We start from the raw sequence: 22,420 nt of genomic DNA on the forward strand, positions 1-22,420 counted from the left end.
GTTTACATGGTCACTTGTAAACGCGCTCAAGTCAAATGTTTCCCCAAAACGTCTTCAGTTATGCAAAGTGTGTTCCTCGCACTTCATTTGCAGACCGTCAGGGACATTTTCTAACAACACCGCAAGACTGCCGTCGCGTGACCTCAACGGCGTGAAGAGCGGATGAGATAAGATGAAGGCAACAAATGTGACGCCGTCTTCGGGGGTCCCCGTGTTCACACGCAAAAGGAGCTGGCTTTGCTCATCAAAAAATACATTCAAATCTTGTGAAAAACAAACGAGTGTTTGTGTGTGTCTGGAAGACGCTGAAGTGGCGCTGTAGCGCAACCACAGCAAGTCATCGTAAGCACACCGATTCAGCGCTTTGGTTTAACGTATGCCAACGCACGGGGCCTCTCGACCTTTGCTGGATGACGTCAATTTGGGGGAGGGGACAAAAAAAACCCAACATTTTTCTTCCAACTTTTATTTCAAAACAAGACGAGCGTGAACACAAAAGACAGCAGAGACAAGCGAACACCATTTGGGAACCGGCTCACTTCCTCTTGAACCTGGTTGACACACAAGAACGGCCACAAACATCAAACACGTGAAACAAAAAAAGCCAAAGAAAAAGCAGAAAATGAAGCAGAGCAAGAAAAGAAGCAGACAAAGCTAGAAAAGAGACGACGAAAAGCACCTGGAGCCTCCCGAGCGCTTCCTCTCCATACCCAGACGTTTCCTGTCCGTGAAAGACGGCCTGAAAAAAACAAAAACATGAGTTGTTTCATTCAAGCATTATGATTTTCAGCTGAATTCCCCCCCCCCCCCCCCCCCCCCCACTTACAGCAAGTGTCTCGAGCTGTCAAATGAATCGATTACCAAATCATTCAACAACTATTTTCATAATGGAATCGTTTCTAGCCATTTTGTCGTAGCTGGAATTGTCCAAATGCTCTCAACAGTAATTATTTTTGAAGGCATTGATGTAAACAGACCGCTTATCGTGTGTGTTGAATCAAAACAGCAAAAACGTCGGCTTTTACTTTGGGAAAACAATAACCGCGCCGCTAACTGAACAAGGTTGGCGAGTACAACGTGAATCCCTCTCGTGTGATAAGGTTTAATTGTTGTTGTTTTTTTCATCACGTAACAATACCAAATGAACATCAAGAACTGGTTAGGAAACAGTAAATCGCAAAAAAAAAAGAAAAATGAATTCAAAAAGTATTTGCTAGCGACACCCCAACAAGCGACTTCATCCTTCACCTCCCCGGAACTTTCATTTTCTACTCGAGGGCATCAACGGAAACGCTCACCCGGCTCTGTAGTGCTTGAGGGCTTTGTTGCTGACGTTGGTCAACTCCTTGTCGAAGGCAGACTTGCGTCCTGCTTTGCCTCCTTTTCCCGCCTTCTGATTGGCTGTACACGCACACACAGACGCACACACCCCCACACCAGGTGAGTCGGGCGCACACGGCGCGTTGGGGAGCGTTCGTTGGCTTGCTGACCTTTCGGGGGCGCCTGGTCCTCGTCCTCGGCCATGGCTCGTGCTCTCTTGGGCCGGCGCTCGCGCTTGGCGGCTCGCTCGGCGAACATTTGAGCCTTCAGGATCTCAAACTGAGCGCGCTCTTCCGCCTGCCGGGAGCAAACACCTGTCAGCGCGCACCTTCAATGTGCAATGGATCGAAATTCAATGACAATTACGATTATTACACTCCACGATTACAAAATTGCCGGTAATTGTAAAAAAACGATTCTCAATATGCATTTATATCCAACGCACTTTTTTGACGTGAATTTATACATTTGCGTCCTTTTTTTTCTCCATAACTAATTTGATCAATTTTGTTTGGTCCAAAAGGAACTTGCAGAACTCTAGTGTTTCAAGGAAATGTCTTTTATGTTGAAACATTTTCTTGTTTGTTACCCAAAAAGAAATGATTGTTTGAATAATTATGATTTCAATGATTACCAAAATGCCCCCCATAATCGAGCAGCCCAAGCAAGCACATGGCGTGCTGCAAAAAATCCAAAGGCACCGACCGTCATGTTTTTCTTCTTCTTGCCGTCCTTCACAAACTTGTCGCGCTTCTTCTTCCCTCGCAGAGCCAAGTCGAAGTCCTGCAGCGCCTTGTTGACTGCATGCGCGCGCACACACAAACACACGCACAGCAGTTACATATGCACGAGGCCTGTTGCATGCACGCCACGTGCGCGGTCCAGCCGGGCGACGTGTCCTCCATGTACCGCGGGCCCGCACAGTCACTGTAGTCGGCACTAACCCGTTTGCTGCCGCTTTTTTTTTGGGGGGGGGGGGGGGGAGCTTCTGACGGACTAAATGACGGTTCCAATTGAGTTTGTCCCGAAAAACGACGGCGAGACGAATGACGGGCAGGTACCCTGGCTGCTGACATCCCGATGACGGGCCAGCAAAATGGAGTCAAATGGTTCATAGAAATTGTTTTCCAAAAACTGAAAAGTGCCTTTGGGGATTGGCATGTCGCCTGCGTGCGTGTGTGCGTGCGTGTGCGTGTGTTTCTGCAGCATTCCTGTGTGCATGTTCCTTATTTGAAGGCGCATCATTCCAAAGTGCATGCTAGTTAGCCGTTAGCATGTCAATGACACTTCACATTGACTTTCGCATTAGCACGCTCGTTGTATTTCAACGTACAAGGTGTGTTGTGTCTTCAGCTTGACAGTCAAGTGGAAGTGAAGCGACACAGGCGATCGCATTGGCATTTGGATGGATGGGCGTGTCCACTTGTACTCACTGCGGCTCTGCTTCCTTTCTTGTTGCGTCTGGAACCAAACTCGCTGAGTGTCGTTGGAGGCGGAGCTGTCCAAACGCTTCTGGGCCACACTCAACTACACACAGACGCACACACAATAGAGAAAAGTCTCTGGCGGGAGTCCACCTGGACTCGGAGCGCACGCGGGCACGCAACAAGCTGCTGCGGCTGCGGCTGCGGCTGGGCAACATTCCGGACAAGACTTGACATTTTTGACAGCAGGCGGGGGAAAAAGAAAAATCCATCGCCTGCGGGCCGTCGCACGAATACAAAAGGCCGACGGCGACGTGGCCAACGTTGCCTTTGTGGCAGATGAGTTCAGCTGAGCCGCGATCGGTCGTGTGCGCGCGTGCGAGCGCGTACCTTGGCCTCCGTGGCAGCCATCTCTCGCTCTTCCCTCTCCAGCCTCAGGACGGCCTCCACGTCTTTCTCCAGTTTGGAAATGAGGTCTCGGAATTTGAGGATGACGTCTGCAACGGCCGCAGCGCACTTGAGAACGTGCGAGCCAGCACGTGCGTGCGTGCGCGCGCACGCGCGCGCTTACCTGGAGGGAGCACGCGGGCCTTGACGGTGCTCTTGGCCGCCTTGACGACTTCTTTCAGCGTTTTCCTCTCCGACTCGCCGACCAGCGAGACGGAGCGGCCCGAGCGGCCCGCTCTGGCCGTGCGGCCCACGCGGTGGACGTAGTGCTTGACGGTGGACGGCATGGTGAAGTTGATGACCTGGTGAGGACGGCCAGAGGCGCGGTGAGCGAGCGAGCGAGCGAGCGAGCGTGCGCGGCCCGCTGCGTCGGTCCGCCCCCGGAGGCCCGCGGGCAGCTTCTGACCGTTTTGACGCCGTCTATGTCCAGGCCTCTGGCCGCCACGTCCGTCGCCACCAGGATGTCGATCTGGTCGTCCTTGAAGCGCCTGCGCAAAGTCGACATGACGACCAGCATGCGGTGGCAATTTGACATTTGCGCATTGCCGCATCCGGCGGAGGTACCTGAGGTTCTCCAGTCTCTGGTTCTGGCTGAGCTCTCCGTGCAGCTCGCCCACCTTCAGGCCCAGGAGGCCCAGCAGGATGTGCAGTCTGTGCGCTTGCTTCCTGGTCTGCGTGAAGACCATCACGTGGTCCTGGAAGGTTCTGGTGAGCAGAGCTAAGACGCAAGCGCCACAAGTCAGGAAGGTGGCGCATCTGGCGCAACGCCAACGACCAAACCCACCGGCCACGACCGCCTCGCGGTCACCCTCGCGGTTGGCTCGGATCCGCACAAACTCCTGCCGCAGGTACGGCGCCACGTCCGTGTTGCTGTTGACGAAGATCCTGACGGGCTCCTTGAGCGAGACGGCCGCCAGGTCCTTCACCTGAGGACGCCAACGTGGCATTAGTTGCCGCGCGGCACAAACCGACGCCACGCTCGCTACAAGGTGACGTCAACGCAGGCCGGAGACCCAAAATGGCCGAAATCCAGTCGGGGGGGGCCGGACGGTACCTCCTCGGTCATGGTGGCGGAGAACAACATGGTTTGTCTGTTGTACGAGCACAGCCTGATGATCTCCTTCATCTGCTCCTCAAAGTACTCGTCCAGCATCCTGCCGACCAAACAAAGACATTTGAGGCGGGGCGGGCCGGCTCCAAGGTGACTAGCGTACTTTCAAAAAAGGCCCGCTTTCAATAAGCGCTAATGCCGGCAATCAGCTCTTCTCTTTTTGGAGTGGACTGCTGAGCAGGCCACAACACGATTGGCGGCTCGCGGCGTTAAGTCAATCAGCCGCCTCTTTCGCGTTCATTGCCTCCCATTTTTCTCCTTCTCAGACAGCAGTTACGCTGGCGGGGTAGGAGGTTACATCAAAGACATTTACGCGAATGTATTGAACTTAGAAAAAACAAACAAAAACAAAAAAACAGGTGTACTTGTGTTCGGTGCCAGCGTGTACTAGTTAGCCCCAAGGACAACAACAGTAGCCTTCGGGTCTGGTCGAAAAATTGCTCACGGTGACGATGTTCGATGTGAAGATGTAAAGCACAAGAATACTGTTAACATTCATTCACTTAAATTAGCGCTGTCAACGTTAAAGAGTTCACTATGGACATTCATTTCAATTACATAACGCATTAAAAAAAAAAAAGAACTCCGTTAACGCCGTTTTATTGACTTGCTGCGGCAGCCGAGCTGACCTCTGCTCACTTTGCAGCCAAACTTGGAGGAGAGTCAAAGACGGACTTTTAGGTGGTTTCACTTTCAAAAGTTGCTCGACGGCTCATTGGAGATCTCCAAAATCATTTGCGCGCTTTGCAAAGCCACATTCAGACACCATCTGGGTTGTACGCCTTTGGTGCATCGTTCAACAACTCAGGAAAAAGAATCTGATTCAAGGATCAAAGAAAGAACATATTAGAATAGTCTTTGAATAGAAAAATACTTTGAGCTTGTTTTTTTTCCACATTCATTCCAAGATTTTATTCAAGTAAATATCGGCGCAGCCTTCGTAAAAAAACCGGGGTTGAAAAATACGATTAATCGCGATCTATTATGGAATATGAATTAGTGAAAAAATGTTCAGCGCTTGACAGCACTAATTGAAATTGAATAAGCACCAGATATTAAATACCCCTAGATTGTGTTCAATGGGAAAAAAATGCTGCTTGGTTTCCCACATATTCCAGGAAAGGACATTTTCATGTTGTGACAATTTTGCTCACAAAGACAAACAAAGTGACCAAAACTCAAGTTGAATTGACATTTGAACTAAAAATGCTCTCAAACAAACATTCTAGCGAGAATGTCCTTTGTTTTTCGCCGTTGTCGGCTTTTGGGGTTCATTTGAAATCACGCGACAGACAGTCATTGGAATTATTTCGGTGTGGCTCCACCTGTCGGCTTCGTCCAGGATGAGGATCTCGATGCGCGTGAGCTCAAAGCTGGGCGTGTTGTGGAGATGGTCGATGAGTCGGCCCGGGGTGGCGATGAGCACGTCCGGACCGGCCCTCAACGCCGCCTCCTGAGACTTCAGGTCCAGACCGCCTGAGGACAAGCCCAGAGGGGAGATCAGGCCCGCGCCAATCGCCCCAGCCAGCTGCTGAGCGCATGCGCACTGTACACGCGCACGCACACGCTCCAAGCCCCGACCGGCACGATCACTGAAATGCAATTTACAAAGCGCTAAAAGTCTTTCAAAGAAACGCCGGAGAAAATTCCACATGCAGACGGTCCTCGTGTTACGAACGCTCGTAGGGACGGACAAACGCTCACCCGTATCCGGAAATGTTCGCAATCTGCCGCACCGCGCTCACAACTTTGGATTTTCATGAAACGTTTCATTTCTGTGTATATGGTGACATTTTATTTATTTTTTTGAATGTAATTCTGGAACGAAAGTGAATGCGCCCGTACTTACAAACCTTGCGCACGCACCCTGTTTGTATCCTGTTCGGGGGTGGAAGCCAAAATCGAACCGTCTCAAGTGGCACTGCTTAATTGTTTTGTTTTGGTTTGTTTTAAATCACTAAAAAATGCAAAGTAAACAATAATTGGTTAATCATCAGTAATTGTGAATTTTTATAGACTTGAATGCAAAATAAACATTTGAGCCAAATATTCGATGAAGAATCAATTGTGAAGTGATTCGATAGGACGCATGCAAGCGTGTCCACGCGATAGTGCGCTTGACCTCGCGCGCGCGCGCGCACACGGCTAGCCGGCAGAGTCGTACCGACAGCCAGGCACGTGGTGATGGAGGTGAACTGGGCCAGCTGCCGCGCCACCGAGTGAACTTGGATGCCCAGCTCTCGGGTCGGGACCAGAACCAGCACCCGGGTCACCTGGGAGGTCCTGGGCTTGTACACCAAGCGCTCCAACACCGGTAACATGAAGGCGGCCGTCTTCCCTGCGGGCAGCAAAAAGACACAAACGGCCAAAAATGCGCCGGGGGCGTCTCCTGCGTCCGGGAGCCGGCGTGGCGTACCTGTGCCCGTAGCGGCGCAGGCGCAGAGGTCTCGGCCCAGGAGCCCCACGGGGACGCACGCCTTCTGGATGGGGGTGGGCTGCTTGAAGCCCAACGCCGTGATGGCCTGCGGGAAACGGTGAGGAAGCGCAAGTGGTCGCTCAACCCCCCAAAATAACATGGGCGGCCGCGGACCCACGCAGTTAGTGACCATTACACTGACGGAGGAAAACCCACGTGGGTCGTTCGCCAGTCCGCCATTTTTGAAAGGCGTGCCGATAGCAAAACGGGCTGGCGACCCAGTCAGACGGAATGGCCACCTCTGGATTTATCTGGACATGAATTCAACTTGATTTCCAATACGCTCCCAAAATAAAAACTTGCCAACCGACGCGATACTGCACTTGACCCACCTTTCAGGATGACAGTCTCAATTTGTTTGAATCTACGAGCGATTGTACTCCCAGGACGCATGTGAACATTTGCTTTTCATCTGTGACAGCTCTTTGTTCCAATGCAATTATGACAAAGTTTTGGCTTCTCATACATGTCGAGGTAATCGTTTGCCATGTAATATTATGACTTTGCTTCATTTGGACTTTTCTTTCTCCGGGCGTAATTTGCACTTCAAGTTTCTTGTTGTATTGCGACTTTGTGACTTTGTGACTTTGTGACTCTGATCGCCCCCCCTCCCTCCCTGGCCGTCGCCCATCGAGGTTACCTTCAGGATGGGTCTGGACAGGTTCATGTCGTCAAAGGTGAGTCCGTCGTCAAAGTGCGACGCGTCTTCGTGGAACGACTGCACCTGAACACGCACACGTATACAAAGGCACGCATCAGATGACCTCGTATGGAAGCAGCGGACCCGAGAACGGGAGCAAAGCTGGCGCCGCAATTTGCCAGCGGGAAAACTGGCTGCGAGCGCAGCAGAAAACAAGCAAGCACACAAGGACGCGGCTGTCGCCCTTGCGGCGGGCAACACATCAACCTATCCCGAGGAAGAGAACTTTTGTTTCCCTTCGAGATAGTCCAATTACCCGAGGACTTGCGTGGCCCCAAATACACGTGCGCACGCAATGCAAGCGCTGACCGACACGGATACGCATTTTCAAGCCGATGCTGGTGTCTGGCAGATTCTATTCCGATAACCTATTATTCAGCCGATCAATTTCACAAATGGATACAAAAGGTTCTGGTCCCTTAACACGTACAACAAGAAAGATCCGAATGACAGCCTGACAGCACTTTGTCCTTTAGTATTTGAGTATTTCAACTTTGCCAATGAGAGAAAAATTGGCAGAATTTTTGGGAGTGGATTTTTACCTACTTTCAAAAAACCTTACTTTGAATGTCTTTTTATCTTAGTTCTGAAGTTGTAACGCGTCCGGCCGATGAAGGGGACGGGCCCGACGCGTTGCCACGGTGACAAGATTAAGCCCCCTCCTCCTCCTTTCTGCCTACCTCTCCCTCCTCGTCCGCCTTCCTCTTCCTCCCGCGGCGTTGCTTCTCCCTCAGCGTGTCTGCCAGCAGACAACAGGAAGTCAGCCGCAAAGAGAAGAGACACCTTCAAAATAAAATTCTTACCTGCTTGGGTGAGAACCTGCTCGTCGTCAGAGTTGAACTCGTCCTCGTCGGCGTCCTCGTCGGCGTCCTCGTCGCCAGGCTTCACATCCTCCTCCTCTGCCGTTTCTTTCTTCCCCGCCGAATCTTCTTCAGCCGCAGACACTTTCTCCTGCGCGGCAGACAGGGAGTAGAAAGTCAGTTGGCAGGAAGCAGAAGCTCAGCAGACAGGAAGTAGATTCGTGACGTACCTCTGCCTTCCTCTTCTTGCGGACCTTGTCAATCTTCTGGTCCAGAGTGGTGAGAATTCTCTGCACACGTTACACCAGCAGGAAAAATCCATTGGGGAGAAAACAAACAACAACAACAAAATCAACAAATACATTCAATCGATGAGTACAACCGCAGTTGTGAATTTGAAGGAACTTCCCAAAATTGTTGAAGGGAACATGAAATGCAACTGTGTGAAGGGCTGCAAATGATTTGCCAATGCAATGACCACACGTGTAACAAAGGAAAAGTCGTTTAAACCATTTCAGGGCTGCAACCAACGATTATTTTGGCGATACTCTTGGTGATGGCTTTCTCCATTCATCGGTGAATGGGATCCAGAGAACCTTTTTCATTTGCGTCCCGTTCTTCGAAAACAGGACACGTCTTCAAATTGTCCGTGCAGAAAGCGTTCCTTCAAATTGCTGTCAAGGAAACGCAGCCAAAGTGCGTCACCCAACTGTGCGTCCGACGGCCAAGCAAATTATTTTTCAAATCGTGCTTTCCAAAAATCTTGCTCTTGCACTGTACGCTCTTTGAGTCGTTTTTCTATTTCATGACTTTGCTTTTAAATCTCTTGAACTCTGTTTATAATCGCCTTTCAATGTTGTACTTTGAGGTGCAGTATGTGAAGCTTATTGAGTTACCTTGTGTATGAAATGCCCTATAACTCACAGATTCTATGTTTAATTGGGTTTTTTTTACAACCCCTAGGTACTGGTGAACAACGTGAACATTTTGAACCGCTCTATAATACCTGCTCTCCATTTGGGATATTTTGTTCTCTCAAAAAATTCAGTGTTAATCACGGGATTTTACAGTAAATACTTACCTGAAGTTAACACACTTTTAAATTCCTGTACCGGCCATTGGGGGGGAAAAAAAAAAAAAAAAAAAAAAGAAAATGTCAGGTTATTGTTTTTTTTGGTTTGTTTTTTTCATTCACTTGATGGAGAAGTACTCCTTAATTTTTGGTGACATGTTCACAATGACACTAAAGACGTTCTGATTCCGATTAAGATGCCAACATTCATCAAAACACCAAATGTCGGTCCGGCCGATGAACGGTCGCTCTCTACCTAAAAATGTTCAAAACACATTTTCTATTGCAGTGATTCTCAACCAGTGTGCCGTGAGAGATCATCACGTGTGCCGTGGGAAATGATCCAATGTCAATTATGTTGACAAAAAAAAAAAGATGTATTTTCTCATTTATAAAGAACGACTTTGTTAATTTATGTATGCCAACCAAGTACAAGAATAAAATGTTCTTCCACTCGATGACAGAAGGTACATAATGACCCTGTTTAGCCACTTTTTGTGAATTGTTTTGTTAAGTGGTGTGCCGTGAGATTTTTTAAATAAAAGGTTGAGAAACCTTATCCTTATACTAACTTTTATTTGTATTTAGCTAACCAGGAATATCCAACCGAGATTCTCTTTTATAAGGGAGTCCTGGCCAAAAAGCAGCAAAAAGTTAGTTTCAACATAGTTGCAATTTCAACACAATTTAAGATGACATTAATGTGATCAAAAACAATTACATGGATCTCCTGAATTCAAGTAAAGAGAATCGAAAGTCGCTTGGCTGTCAGCTATTCTTCGACTGCTTTTAACGGATGTTTGACATTTTTGCCGTGGTATATGGTTTCGGTACCCGGCATGGAGGTACTTCGTTCGGGTCAGGAAGCCAAGTCAAGTTTTTGTTTTTTGCGACAAGGGCGAGCGGCGCAGCGTCCGAGGTCTACCTTCTTTTTGAGCTGCTTCATGACGTCAGCCATGACCCAGTCGTCTCCGGGGTCCAACGCATCTCGTTCTCCAAACACAAAGTCGCGGTTGAAGTCTCTGGCGGCGGCGCTCTGCATGCCAAACTTCTTCTTCCGGTTCAGGACGATCGGTTCTTCCTGGGATGCACAACCATCACAACATCAACAACACAATCAAACTTCAAGCAACAAATGTCATGAATTGACATGCATCCCCGGATGAGAGCTGAAATCTTTTATGTCTCCTGTTGCAATTGGAGTCAAACCGTTTCAACATTGACTCAGATATTGTGTCTGATACTCATTTAAAAACGAACTGAAATCTCAAAATATTTCCTTTTGGAAGGCTGAAATGAAACAAGGGCTCCAAATGATTCATCATTGACCACAATCATTCTAAATGAATTTGATAACCGATGCGTTGTCGAATAATCGTTGTACCTGTTATTCCTTTCATGCATTGTTGTTTAATCGGTAAATTAGAGTAAACTCAAGATTGCCACATTTTTGATGACTAAACATAGCGGGGTCACATTAACCCAAGGACAACTTGAAACGCAATAGGACAGGTGGTCAAAAGTCAAGAACAAATACCTGGGGAATGTGAAAAAACATATACATGTGAATAGACAAACATAACGTAAGTAACACTAAATGCCGTTTTGGGATGGTGATTTATTCTGGCCCTGTGTGACTTTGTAGTAGTAACTTGTGAGTCGTTTTCAAACGTTGTCGTTGCCGCTTGGTTAGAGTTATTTTGTCATGCGAAAAACATGCGTGATGAAACACATTTAACAGAGGTGTTAACTGAGCATTTGATAAATCAACAACTGTGTTCTATTCTCCATCCCGTGCATAAAACTGAACACAAAGTTCATGACAAAGCACGTCCACCTCAGCGAAATTACAACACTTGCTGGGCATTTAGCATTTCATTTCATTTCATGTAAACGTATCAAAAGTTGGGGTCAAAGACGGGTCTATAGATTGAAGCAAGATTTTTGTTCCAAAAGTTGCCCTCTTCCTTGGAGCACTGCTTCCACGCGCTCTGCCGTGATCCGACCGGAAGTTCACCTTCCCTGGGCAAGCAAAGCTCCTGGAGCCGGCTTCCCTCACCTCCTGCTCGGACTCGCTGTCAGCTTCTTCGGGACTCTGCTCGTCGTCCCGGATGGTCCCGATCAGGCCCAGTTGCTCCAACATGGCGAATTAACAGGCTGTCAGGGGTCCTTCTAGTTTTCTCCGTGGCTCAATAAAATACAAGTCTCGCGCACACACACACACACACACGTGTCGCAAAGAAACAGGAAGTTGCTTCAGTCTGCTTCCGGGACACGGGCTTGGGGAACCTGGACGGATGCTGCATTCGAGGAAGGTGGGAAGTCGGACTTTTCCGTCCTCCGACTAGGAAAAGTGCACTAGATCGCCCCTTAGAACTGGAAGCTCCGAGTTGCGAAGTCGAAAAAAAGGACCCCGAATTTGAAGGCAAGATATTCCTTTATTTAAATTAAATTACTTTATTTTTATGAATTGAGGAAAATGTTTGCTGCAGGTAAAAATGTGTTGTGATGAACCAGATCGGAACTCCAAGTGTTATAAGACCAACTTCCCACCTTCCATGAATACAGCATTAGACCCGTTTGTTATTTTTCCCCTCTACGAAATAATTCAACCTAATCAGTGTATATTAACGGTGTTGATTAAAAACGTATTTTTGAAGAGTATGCATGTTATGTATAACGAACGATGGAACAAATGAAGGGCGTACCCAACCTGCCAACCCACCGACCCCGACGATCGGACACATGTAGCGTCAGCCCCCATCTTGTCAGAAGGAAGCAATACCACCTAAATCCGTAAGATGGAGCCATGCATAAATGAATCGAATTTGAGGGTGGGCACTTCAGCAACCTGTTGTTGGGGGACTCAAACCTGAAGCCTTGCGCAATCAAGAGGAGGCGACGAAGGAAGGAGATTGATGTGAAACTTTCCGTCATTTCTTGTGGAACGTGTCCACAAAACTGCATTCATTTCTTTTTAAAAAGGAGAACTTCGCGAATGTCATCACATTCTATTTGTAGGACTTTTTTTAATGATTGAAATTGAATCCCTGAATATACAGAGAGAGACAGGGGGACAAGCGTACAGGTTAAGAGGGAATGATGATTTGGAACAGAAGACCATCCAACAGTGGCCGAGGCAGAACGTGGCTAATGGGTGGGCCTGGAAAAATCAGGGTGGGCCTGAAGATTTCTCTCACTGAGCACAACCCTCCTGCCAGGAAATGAATATATAGGTATGCAATTTATAGGTCTACATAATGAGTACTACACATGACTAAACCACAGCCATTCCCGCGTATCCCATGAGATGACTGAGATAAGCCTAAAAGTGAGTTAAAGAGCAGGGCCGGCCTATAGCTAGTTTGACGCCCCCCGCCACTGAAGATTTACATACGCTTCTGAAAGAAATCCAAATGGCCTTTAATTCAGAAGACAACGCAGCACACAATTAAACATAGAAAACGGAGCATTTTCTTCATTTCCTGACTGTTGGGCGAGAGTCCCCCAAAAAATCACGCGAGTGGTTTGCTGTCGCTCGGGCCGGCACTGCGGCCGTCACGCGGTCCGTATGCCGAGTCAAGGGCTTGCCAGGAGTGGTGGTTTTTCGTGCGCTTAGTTAGTTCCTCGGCGTTCTCGCCCTCGGTCTTTGTTATTGCCCCCGGCGTTTGTGTTGTTGCTCTTGCTTGTTATTTCTGGCGAGTCAGCGGCGCTGTTGCAGAGCAGGTAGCGTTTGAGGTACTTCCTGAAGCACTTGTCCCTCACGCCGTAGATGATGGGGCTGATGGCGCGGGGCAGGATCTGGACGATGAGGTAGCAGGCGAACAGCGTGTCCGGGTAGCTCTCGGGGAACCAGCGGCGCAGAGCCTCCTTGAGCGCCGGCGCCACGTACGTGCTCATGCACAGCAGGACCTGGACGCCGTGCAGGACGACGGTCCTGCGAGCCTTCTTGGCGTCCTTGCTGGCAGACTGGGCCGCGAAGAGGATCTTGAAGTAGGTGAAGAAGATGACCGACCACACCAGCAGCTGGTACGCGATGTACAAGAGCTCCTGCTTCCGAACCAGCAGCGGATCGGGGAAGACGTTGTGTCGGAGGCAGAAGATTTTGGAGGAGAAGAAGTCGGGAGGCTCGCGGGCCAGCGTGACAAAGAGGTCCGGCAGGGTGGAGATGAGGCTGGCGGCCCAGATCAAGGCGATGAGGACCAGAGTCCTCCTGACCGTGCAGATGCGGGCGCGGTGGAGCGGCAGACACACGGCCACGTAGCACTCGGCCGCCATGCACGCCAGGTTGAGGGGCGTGTTCTCGGTGGGGATGACGGCCATCAGGATGAAGGGGGCGCACACCGACACGCTGATCCTGTACAGGGTGTAGCTGACCACAAACAGGATGATGCTCATGCTCATCTGGATCATGTCGTTCACAACCAGGTGGAAGAACAGGATGTAGCGAGGGCTGCAGTAGAAGATCTGGACAGAGAAAGGTGGGTGCAGTAATTGTCAACAGCAGAAAATTCAAAGGCCTTCAAACAAGCGGAAGGCAAAGGCGGGCGCGGCAAACCTGTGCCGAGGCTCGGACGTTATTGCGTTTCACTGAAAGGGTCTTAAAAATGCCGCCCCTTTCAGACCGCGGGAACTCATGAGGGAACTTCCAAACTTGCTACCCTGGTAGCAGTCATCTCCCGAGCTGGAGGGTTCCACCGGGACTGGCGTGGATTCGGGTTTCCCGCTTTCTTTGTTGGTTTATTTTGCGTTTGCGTCGGCTGTGTGGCTTTTGCCGCCTATTTGAATCTTGTCCTTTTGGACTTTTCTTCAAGTGGGAATCTTTGCGATTCCACACTCCTTCTTTTCCCTTTTGGAAAATCATTCCTTGTTTGAGTGCTCTCCTCCTCATGTTTGTTTTTCTTTGAACCATTGGAGTGACCGATAAGTGGCCATCATTGCAGTACTCCTCCAAGTCAAATGAGCCCCAGTGTGAGCTTTCAAGAAAACACTCTTTCGTACACTCCTGAAACCGCACTTGTTTTTGTTCAGACATTTCCGATGGCTCATGCGATTTGCGGCAAGGTCATACATGTGAAAACGTTCTGTAGGTACTTGTCATTATTGACACCAAAACGGCGGGAAAGGTTCGGAGTGGTTGTTCTTCACAGCTTGAATATGGCGGCGAATATGGAAAGTCAACCGGATGAAATTGGGCGGGGTTCCCCGCCCGTGGCCCCTGAACTCCAATGACTTTGACAGCCCCGTTCGGGGTCAAAGGGCCCCCAAAGTCCAGGACGGCGCCCTACCTGGTGCTTGCAGAAGGTGGCCATGAGGCCCACGTTGATGTAGTTGACACACAGGCCCATGGCCAGCACCAGCACGTTCTTGGCCACCGCTTTGCCCAGCGAGTCTCGGTATTGGAGGACGCCGCTGACGTTGCCCAACGCACCTGCGCTCATGTCGCCGCCGCCGCCGCCGCCGCCGCCGCCCACACGCTAGCGATACAAATCACAAGTCAGGTGGGATTTTCTTGAACAATATTCTACGCTCAGTCTCAGAATTCTCACATTGGCTTTCTTTCCCAAGTCAAGACAAGGCAACCCTTTGAAAGCGTTTGAAGAGTAGTGGTGGATTTTCAATATTAGGAATGTCCTGTCAGACAAATATTACAATGCTTCTGTTTGGTCACAACTAGGGCAAATGTAGTTGCACATTTCCAAGACCAGGTGGATCAGAAGCTCCCCAAAAGCGATGAATGGGACGCTCCGGGTCACGTGTGTCGATTGGGCCAAGTCAATCCTTTTCTGCCCGTACTCATCGCATTAAACGGGTTTCGTTTGGGTTGTTTGGAAAAGTCTTGAACTGGGTTAGGGCCTTGTCGGATATTGACACAAAGTTTATTCATGGACGGGAATGCGGACTTGACAGCGTTGGTGTTAAGGCAATGCGAGACAAGGCAGTTTTATTTGGAGAGCACATTTCCGACACAAGGCAACGCAATGTGCGTCAGTCACGCAAGCAAAGACACGACACCAAAAGCAGCTCCGAAAAATGACTCAAATGTACGTTGGCAACATTTCAACACGTGAACAGAAAACATTTAAACGTAAAAGAAATCAAAGTGACTTTGTGGAATATATCAAAGAAAAAATGATTTGGAAATTGTTCAAAGGTATGACGCGGGACGTTGAGCGGGCAAAGGAAAAGTGGCGGGACGGAGGCTTCCTCATCAGCCAACCTCCGAAGCAAGTGCCGCAAAGAGCAGCTCGGAAGCAAAGGCCGCCCGGCCCCGCCCCCGCCCAGCCCCGCTTCCGCCAAACGGGCCCCGTCCGACACTGACGCCGGCTAATGATTGCTTCCAGCGTTGGGGGAACTCAACGCTTTGCTTTTGTGCCGACACGAGCTCTTTCAATCGACTCGAAAACAATGTCTGCATTTGAATGAAAGGCTTTCTTGAAGCAACGCTCTGGTCTCTGGTCTCTGGTCTCTGGTCTCTGGTCTCTGGTCTCTGGTCTCTGGTCTCTGGTCTCTGGTCTCTGGTCTCTGGTCTCTGGACTCGCTCAGTGTACACTACTTACGGTTCGTTTAGCGGGTGCGACTTCACTCACTGCGGTTGACTAAAGTTTGTTTCTGCAGTGCGGAACGCTTGATCCAGCGACTATTGGTCATTGAAAACAAAACCGAGTGAAGCAAACGATCCAAAGTCCAGCCACGCGTTTTGGAACGCCGACAAAACCAAGCCGCAATCTGCCAAGCTTCCGACAGCCCTTTAACTGGAGGAAGGAAAAAACACCCTCAAAGAGGAATACGCAAGTCACCACAGAGGATCTCATGTCCTCGCCGTGAAAGGAATGTCAGCCAGTTTGTTCAGTGGCGCCAAAAAGGGTTGCGGCTGAGCCCGACCCGACGTCAAGCACGTCACTGACATCGCTGGAGCTGCGGAGCATGAAGATCTTCGTCTTCGTCATCGTCAGAGAATACAATGGCAACGCTGGTAAAGCTGTATCGTGTGTGCGTGCGCAGTGGCAGTGGCAAAGATGGAGGCAGGACTCACCCGTGTCAGGTGGATTCACCTGACAGCCCGCGCCCGCCCTTCAGCCATCTTTTATAGCCCAAACCGGATGATCCTGCGCATGCGCAGGACACACAAAGACGGAAGCTCAGTCAGCATCTTCCAGCTGACTGCTTACTTTGTCAAACTTGAATGTGAACTTTACAAGACCAAGCCGTCAGCTCATCAGAACAGACTCCAACTGGAAATAGTTGACATTGACATCCATATTTTCTTACGCTTTGGTAACCACCCGCAAAAGTGCATTTGAAAATATGTGCAAAGAATCATAAATTGACGGCAAACTGTCTCATCCGTGATTGAAAACATATTTCAGACTTGGGTTTGAGCCTTCCGATTGTGGCATGTAGCTTGACTTTTGTACTTTTCGGGGTTCCGTTTTTCCCATTTCTTACATAAGAAATTGAAATTGGAAGCAAGCGATGAGCGTCGTTTGATGTTGCCAAGCGCTGAAGATCTTCATCCGCCGCCGCCGCCGCCACGTGGACCCGCTTCCAGTCCCTCGCCGCCTTTGGCAAGGCACCCCGAGCCCGAACCCAAAGCGCTCCTCGGGCATTGAAGCAGCAGCAGCACGTTCATGCTCATTCCTTCCGTAGAAAAGGGACACTTCACTTAGCGCCCGAAACTCTGGTTTCTACTGTCAACTCTTCTATCAGACATACAAGGGACGATTCTCATGTCTTTCTTTGGGGAAATATATGGCAGATTAGAATTTCTTTCCTCAAGTGCATCCATCCATCCAGCCATCGCGCGGCTGTAGGGCTTGTCCTACCGACGGCTCGCAACTTTTTAGGGGCGGACATCTTGCGGGCAAGAATGCCATCTGACAAATGCTCACACCGCTCTTTGGTTGATCTGCTCCACTGTGAGCTTGAGCTCGCGTGCTTTCTCAACGTTTGCGCCGGACTTCTTGCATTGTCTGTCCGTTGTCCAGGCAGTCTGGATCGATTGACTGATTGATTGATTGATTGATTGATTGATTGATTGATTGATTGATTGACTGCTGAAGTCAAGCAATTCAAAGTGAAAGTGGATTCGGCCACATCGGCACTTCCGAGCTGTCTGTTTGATTGACAGTCCACATGGAGAAAAGAAAACAAAGTTTTGTTGTGCCACCGGCAGGCCCGAAGGGAGACAGAAATGCTCATCATCGTCATCATCATCATCATCTTCTTCCTCGGTTCATGATGCAACGGCAACGGACCGAGTCCTCAGATGCCGCGCGACCTTTCTGCTTGTTTCCCCTCGGAGGATTGTCAATCGCGTGCGGAAATTCTCGCAGGAACGTCGACTGGATGACTTGATGAAGCCACGGAGGACAAATGAAAGATCAAGCGGCTCGTTAGCACAGATGGCAACACGTCACAAGTGCAAATACTTTTCTAGTGTACTTGAGAAGTTTTTTTCCCAGTACTCTGTACTTTGTACTGTGTATGCAACAGTCTACTTTGTACTTTTACTCGTTCCGTTTGAACACAACTCTTTACAATACTTGGTATGTTTTCAAAACAGAGTCGTGACTTCAGTGTTGTTTTTTGGAATGCATCCATGCATCCATCCATCCATCCATGCATCCATCCATCCATCCATCCATCCATCCATCCATCCATCCATCCATCCGTCCATCCATCCATCCATCCATCCGTGCCTTGTCTGAAGCGCAGGTCGCAAGCATGCCGGAGCCCATCCCGGCTGTCTCTGGGCCAGAGGCGCGCTACGCCCTCAACTGGTTGCCAGCCAATCGCAGCGAATGAAGATCAAGCGATCAATATTTCCAAATGAAAATGCAGCAAAAGGCAAAACTCGGACGAGGTGGCGCAGTGGTCACCAGGAGCATTTGTCAAGTAGTGCCATTTGTTTTGGGAGGAGGGCTGGGACTATTTGCTGTACTAGATTTCAATTTGTAGGGGTCGTATTTGCATGTTAGGAGTCCTTATTTCTAATCCTACGGAGTAGTGGTGCTCAGTGTTAGCAGTGGCAGTGGTAGGAGGATGGAGTCGTAGCAATGGCACGTTGTGTTTGAGCTGATTAGTTGTCGGAGGCCGCCGCCGCCGCTGCGACTTTCAGCCCTTCACCGGGCCATCACATGGCCACGACAATCCGATTGCACAACAATCCTTCATCACGAAAAGACCCGTGGCAGATAAGCTCATCCATCCGCAGACAAGCCGGCGCCCAGCCGAAGCAAAGCAGCCGGCATGGAAAACACGCCAGGATCTCATGAGGGAACACGTCATTCTTCATGTCAGCACGGAGGTGACAACACGCACGCGTGTGTGTCGTTTCAGGCTATAAAAGATGGCTGGCGCAGGCCTGGGGTCAGAGGTGCGTCCAACTGACACGGGTGAGTATGCTCTTCATCTTTCAGTCAACACGCACTCACATCCCGACACATCATACACACGGATACACGTCATGGAAATATACTGTGCATCGAGACGCACCGAAAAAAAAAAAATCACCTCAAGCTTTTGGTTTTTTTAGGGTTGCACTTTTCATTTTCTGCAAATCAATTCTGTATCTTTGGAGTTTGGGACCGATGTTGTTGTGCGAAATCGGAGAAACTGAGCATTTTGGACCGCTGCCTTCATCGTGCCCCCAGAGCTGTGGATTTTACATACATGACATGTTCATGATCATGATCTTATTATGATTCTTATTATTGTCTTTCCCTCGTGCTTGAAACATGTTGTGGTCCACACGCGTGATCCATATAGTCATGCCGTGTTTAGTTGTTGGCAACTTAACACTGACAATAATCAAAATGATATAATGATGACAAAATAAGAATGATAACTTTCACTAATACGGAGGCGAGTGAGTGAGTCTGCGTGTTTTTTCTTGCCTGCCAGTTTTCATTTTCTTTCTGTGTTATTTCTCACTCTGCCGTTTGTGTTGTTATTGTTTTGGTCATTTCTTTTTCTTTTTTTTATGCTTTACAGCTTATTTCATTTCATATGTTGATTTTCTGGGGTGATGTCAAATGGCATGTTGATTTTATTGTTACGATTCATGATAGGATCATTTGTCTCAACATGTCTAACATTCAATTTCATTTTGTCACGTAGACATCGCCACAATATGCTTTTTTGATGCGATGTGTTTTTCTTTGAGCATTCGATGTTTTTCATTTTTCTTCCCAGAAGTTGTTCAGCATTGGCACATGCTTTGCTAAGACTGAAGCAGTAAACATGTTCAATGTGTGAATTTGTTCCGGGAAATAGTGAGGACGTTCATGAAATTTGTTTTGTTTTGATTTTTGTCACAAATGGATCGTAGATTGCGACACCGTCAAAGTCTATCAGTTGATTGACAAGATTTTGCTCGTCTGAATCGGAACATTTCGTCATGACTTGAACATTCATTCAAGTCCATTTTTTCTCAATTTCCCGCTGTTGTCAGCGTGCGTGCGTGCGTCAAGATGGGCGACGCCGCCTTGGCCAACGCGAGCGTCGTCATCCAATACCGAGACTCGCTCAGCAAAGCGGTGGTCAAGAATGTGCTGGTGCTGGCCATCGGCCTGTCAATCAACTACATCAACGTCAGCCTCATGTACACCTTCTGCAAGCACCAGGTAGGAAACCGCAGCACAGCACAGCACAGCACACAGCAAGTCCACAGCAAGTGTCGAGGTTCCGTTTGGAGTCCATTTGAGTGCGCATTTGAGTTTTACGTTGGATTTTAGTGCTGTTTAACCGGGCGCGGAGCAGCTTGTGATTTCCACGAGGCAGTCGGAGAGACGCTTTAGGGCAGGGGTGTCGAACTCCGGTCCTCGAGGGCCGCTGGAGTTTGACAGCCCTGCTTTAGGGTTTGGGTGGGTGTCGCCTGCGCGCAGTGGACCTAATAGCAGCGAGACCGAGAACAGAGCCTTGAGGAACACTCCTTTTGGTGATGGTCTGTGGCGTTAGACTGTTTGCCCTTTCTTTGCCCTTTGTTTGCCCTTTGCGCCGTGAGGTTGAAAAGCGTCAACTTGTTTCGACTGGCTGTCTTCCAGATCTTCTACTCCAACCCACGCTACATCCTGTTCTTCACCCTGGTCGTGAACGACATGATCCAGATGAGCGTGGGCATCACCCTGTTTGTCATCAGCTACGCGCTGTACAGGATCAGCGCGTTATCGTGCGCCCCCTTCATCCTGATGGCCATCATCACCACCGAGAACACGCCCCTCATCCTGGCGTGCATGGCGGGCGAGTGCTACGTGGCCGTGCGTCTGCCTCTTCACCACGCCCGCATCTGCACGGTCAGGAGGACTCTGCTCCTCATCGCCGCCATTTTCGCCATCAGCGTCATCTCCGCCTTCCCGGACCTCTTCGTCACCTTGGCCACCGAGCGGCTCAACTTCTTCCGGTCCCAAATTTTCTGCCTCCGAGAGACGGCCTTCCCCAGCCCGGCGCTGGCCCAAAAGCGGGACATCACCTACATCGTCTACCTGGTCCTGGTGTGGTCGGTCATCTTCTTCACGTACTTCAAGATCCTGTTCACGGCCCAAACGGCCAGCAAGGACGCCAAGAAGGCTCGCAGGACCATCGTCCTGCACGGCGTGCAGGTCCTGCTGTGCATGACCACCTACGCCGTGCCCCTGGTCAAGGACGCGCTGCTGCGCGTCTTCCCCAAGAACTACTCGGACTCGCTGTTCGCCTGCTACATCATTGTTCAAGTGTGGCCCCGCTCCATCAGCCCCATCATATACGGGGTGAGGGACAAGTGCTTCAGGAAGTACCTCAAACACTACCTCGTCTGCAGGACGGCGCCGCACGGTGACTCCTCCTGATTTGGCCAAAAAAAAACAACAACAAAAAACACATGCAGGCTTGTAAAACAAACAAAAGGACTTCCGGGCGAAGCAAGGCCAAAACAACAAACGGAACATTTGCAGCTGGGAAAGGTACAATTCTAACCTAAGGCTTTTTGAAACCGAAAAAAAGAGAGAAAACGCAACGACACCAACGGCAGTTGACCCCTACTGGCTTCCAAACATTTCTCCTCGGTGTGGTCGGTTGGAAGGTCGGGAGAGTTCCCTCCCGCCATCATCATGGGCCTGCTTTCGAGGGGGCTGAACAAAATAACCAAAATCGATGAATCAGCCAATGTACAATATTTACAACCCAAAAGTGTGTGAAGTAAGACAACATCGGAGTCATTTGGTTCCGTGGACAGTGATGTGTCTTGAATTGCTTCTGTTCATTGTACTCCATTTTGCACATACTCACTATATATATATATCTATATATCTATATATATATAGATATATATATATATGTATCGGCAGAGCAATACCTTTATTGGTAAGATTGTAATATTATTAAAGAAAAGCATTTTGAAAACCACTTTGAAAATGAAGTGCGAAAATGAAATGAATAATAATGCAATAAAGATGGCCACACGTATGTTTGTGGCGCGTATCCACCGAGCCCTCTGCCAGAAGGCCCCTGACGCCGTGCTGTGTTCTTGGCGTTGAAGTGTTAATCGAGGCGGATGTCCAACACAAGGCGCTAGTGGGCCAACCCACCCACCACGCACGGTACGGTGCTCACCGAACGAGTTGTCTTTTGTACATGTCGATATTACAATGGAACTATTTCCAAACATATGAACGTCTAGTTACTAGAATAAATAGTAACTGTCATGTGTTTCGTTCTTCCGTCGTCTGTTTTGGTGACCTCATTGGGGTGCAAATCCGCGGCTCAATGTTTTGACACGCCCGGCCACGGCCCAGCTTGCCGACACGGACCGCGGCAGCTCGCTGGGACGGCGCCGCTTCCTTTGGAACACTTTCGTGCGCAATACCACTTACGCCACAGTTCTATTTCTTCTCCTTTGAAGGCAACAATTTTCTCTTGACTTTCCTTCCCCACGCATGTGCACTGGAGAAGGAGCCGCGGTTGATCATGACGGGTGGGGGCTCTTTTCGGAGCTGGTACTCGGGGCCATATGAACGGTCTTTGAAGAGTGATCCAACGTGTTGACAAAGGCACGCTGGATTTCATCATCAATAAGTGAAAAGGCATCGGAC

The 22,420-nt window shown here is 49.3% G+C and overlaps 3 protein-coding genes across 5 annotated transcripts; 1 reads left to right on the top strand and 2 right to left on the bottom strand.

Moving 5' to 3' along the window:
• Window positions 1-450: 450 nt before the first annotated feature.
• ddx27 (DEAD (Asp-Glu-Ala-Asp) box polypeptide 27) lies at window positions 451-11,674 on the bottom strand. The gene is made up of 21 exons (XM_086040919.1): window positions 11,410-11,674; window positions 10,276-10,431; window positions 8,509-8,568; window positions 8,282-8,429; window positions 8,159-8,217; window positions 7,419-7,502; window positions 6,719-6,824; window positions 6,467-6,640; window positions 5,628-5,778; window positions 4,246-4,345; window positions 3,976-4,117; window positions 3,756-3,909; window positions 3,598-3,679; window positions 3,316-3,493; window positions 3,135-3,241; window positions 2,754-2,847; window positions 2,026-2,120; window positions 1,491-1,617; window positions 1,299-1,401; window positions 680-739; window positions 451-551 (listed from the first exon to the last, which is right to left on the bottom strand). Exons 1-21 carry the CDS (start codon window positions 11,491-11,493, stop codon window positions 536-538), a joined length of 2,280 nt encoding a protein of 759 aa, XP_085897045.1. The 5' UTR covers window positions 11,494-11,674; the 3' UTR covers window positions 451-535.
• On the top strand, window positions 11,601-21,815 carry LOC147142780 (odorant receptor 131-2-like). Of its 3 annotated transcripts, XM_086040922.1 has the most exons (4): window positions 11,601-12,586; window positions 18,568-18,748; window positions 19,807-19,978; window positions 20,399-21,815. In XM_086040922.1, the coding sequence occupies exons 3-4, from the start codon at window positions 19,826-19,828 to the stop codon at window positions 21,176-21,178; spliced, it is 933 nt and encodes a 310-aa protein (XP_085897048.1). In that variant the 5' UTR covers window positions 11,601-12,586; window positions 18,568-18,748; window positions 19,807-19,825; the 3' UTR covers window positions 21,179-21,815. The 3 variants fall into 3 exon arrangements, with proteins under 3 accessions (XP_085897048.1, XP_085897047.1, XP_085897049.1); XM_086040921.1 differs by lacking the exon at window positions 11,601-12,586 and having other exon boundaries at window positions 14,783-18,748; XM_086040923.1 differs by lacking the exons at window positions 11,601-12,586; window positions 18,568-18,748 and having other exon boundaries at window positions 18,934-19,978.
• Window positions 12,943-14,791, bottom strand: LOC147142781 (odorant receptor 131-2-like). Its single transcript, XM_086040920.1, has 2 exons — window positions 14,639-14,791; window positions 12,943-13,817 (listed from the first exon to the last, which is right to left on the bottom strand). The coding sequence occupies exons 1-2, from the start codon at window positions 14,789-14,791 to the stop codon at window positions 12,966-12,968; spliced, it is 1,005 nt and encodes a 334-aa protein (XP_085897046.1). The 3' UTR covers window positions 12,943-12,965.
• Window positions 21,816-22,420: the final 605 nt, after the last annotated feature.

Source organism: Filicampus tigris, chromosome 9 (assembly GCF_054856515.1).
Source record: "Filicampus tigris isolate MCC_2025a chromosome 9, RoL_Ftig_1.0, whole genome shotgun sequence".
Classification (NCBI taxonomy): Eukaryota; Metazoa; Chordata; class Actinopteri; order Syngnathiformes; family Syngnathidae; genus Filicampus; species Filicampus tigris.

Coding starts and splice junctions, on each gene's coding strand:
- ddx27 (XM_086040919.1), bottom strand. CDS start 11,493: ATGTTGGAGCAACTGGGCCTGATCGGGACCATCCGGGACGACGAGCAG. Junction 7,503..8,158: donor AGGCGGACGAGGAGGGAGAG/GTAGGCAGAAAG, acceptor GTGCGTGTTCAG/GTGCAGTCGTTCCACGAAGA. Junction 5,779..6,466: donor CACCACGTGCCTGGCTGTCG/GTACGACTCTGC, acceptor GCTTGTCCTCAG/GCGGTCTGGACCTGAAGTCT.
- LOC147142781 (XM_086040920.1), bottom strand. CDS start 14,791: ATGAGCGCAGGTGCGTTGGGCAACGTCAGCGGCGTCCTCCAATACCGA. Junction 13,818..14,638: donor CCACCTTCTGCAAGCACCAG/GTAGGGCGCCGT, acceptor TTCTCTGTCCAG/ATCTTCTACTGCAGCCCTCG.
- LOC147142780 (XM_086040922.1), top strand. CDS start 19,826: ATGGGCGACGCCGCCTTGGCCAACGCGAGCGTCGTCATCCAATACCGA. Junction 19,979..20,398: donor ACACCTTCTGCAAGCACCAG/GTAGGAAACCGC, acceptor GCTGTCTTCCAG/ATCTTCTACTCCAACCCACG.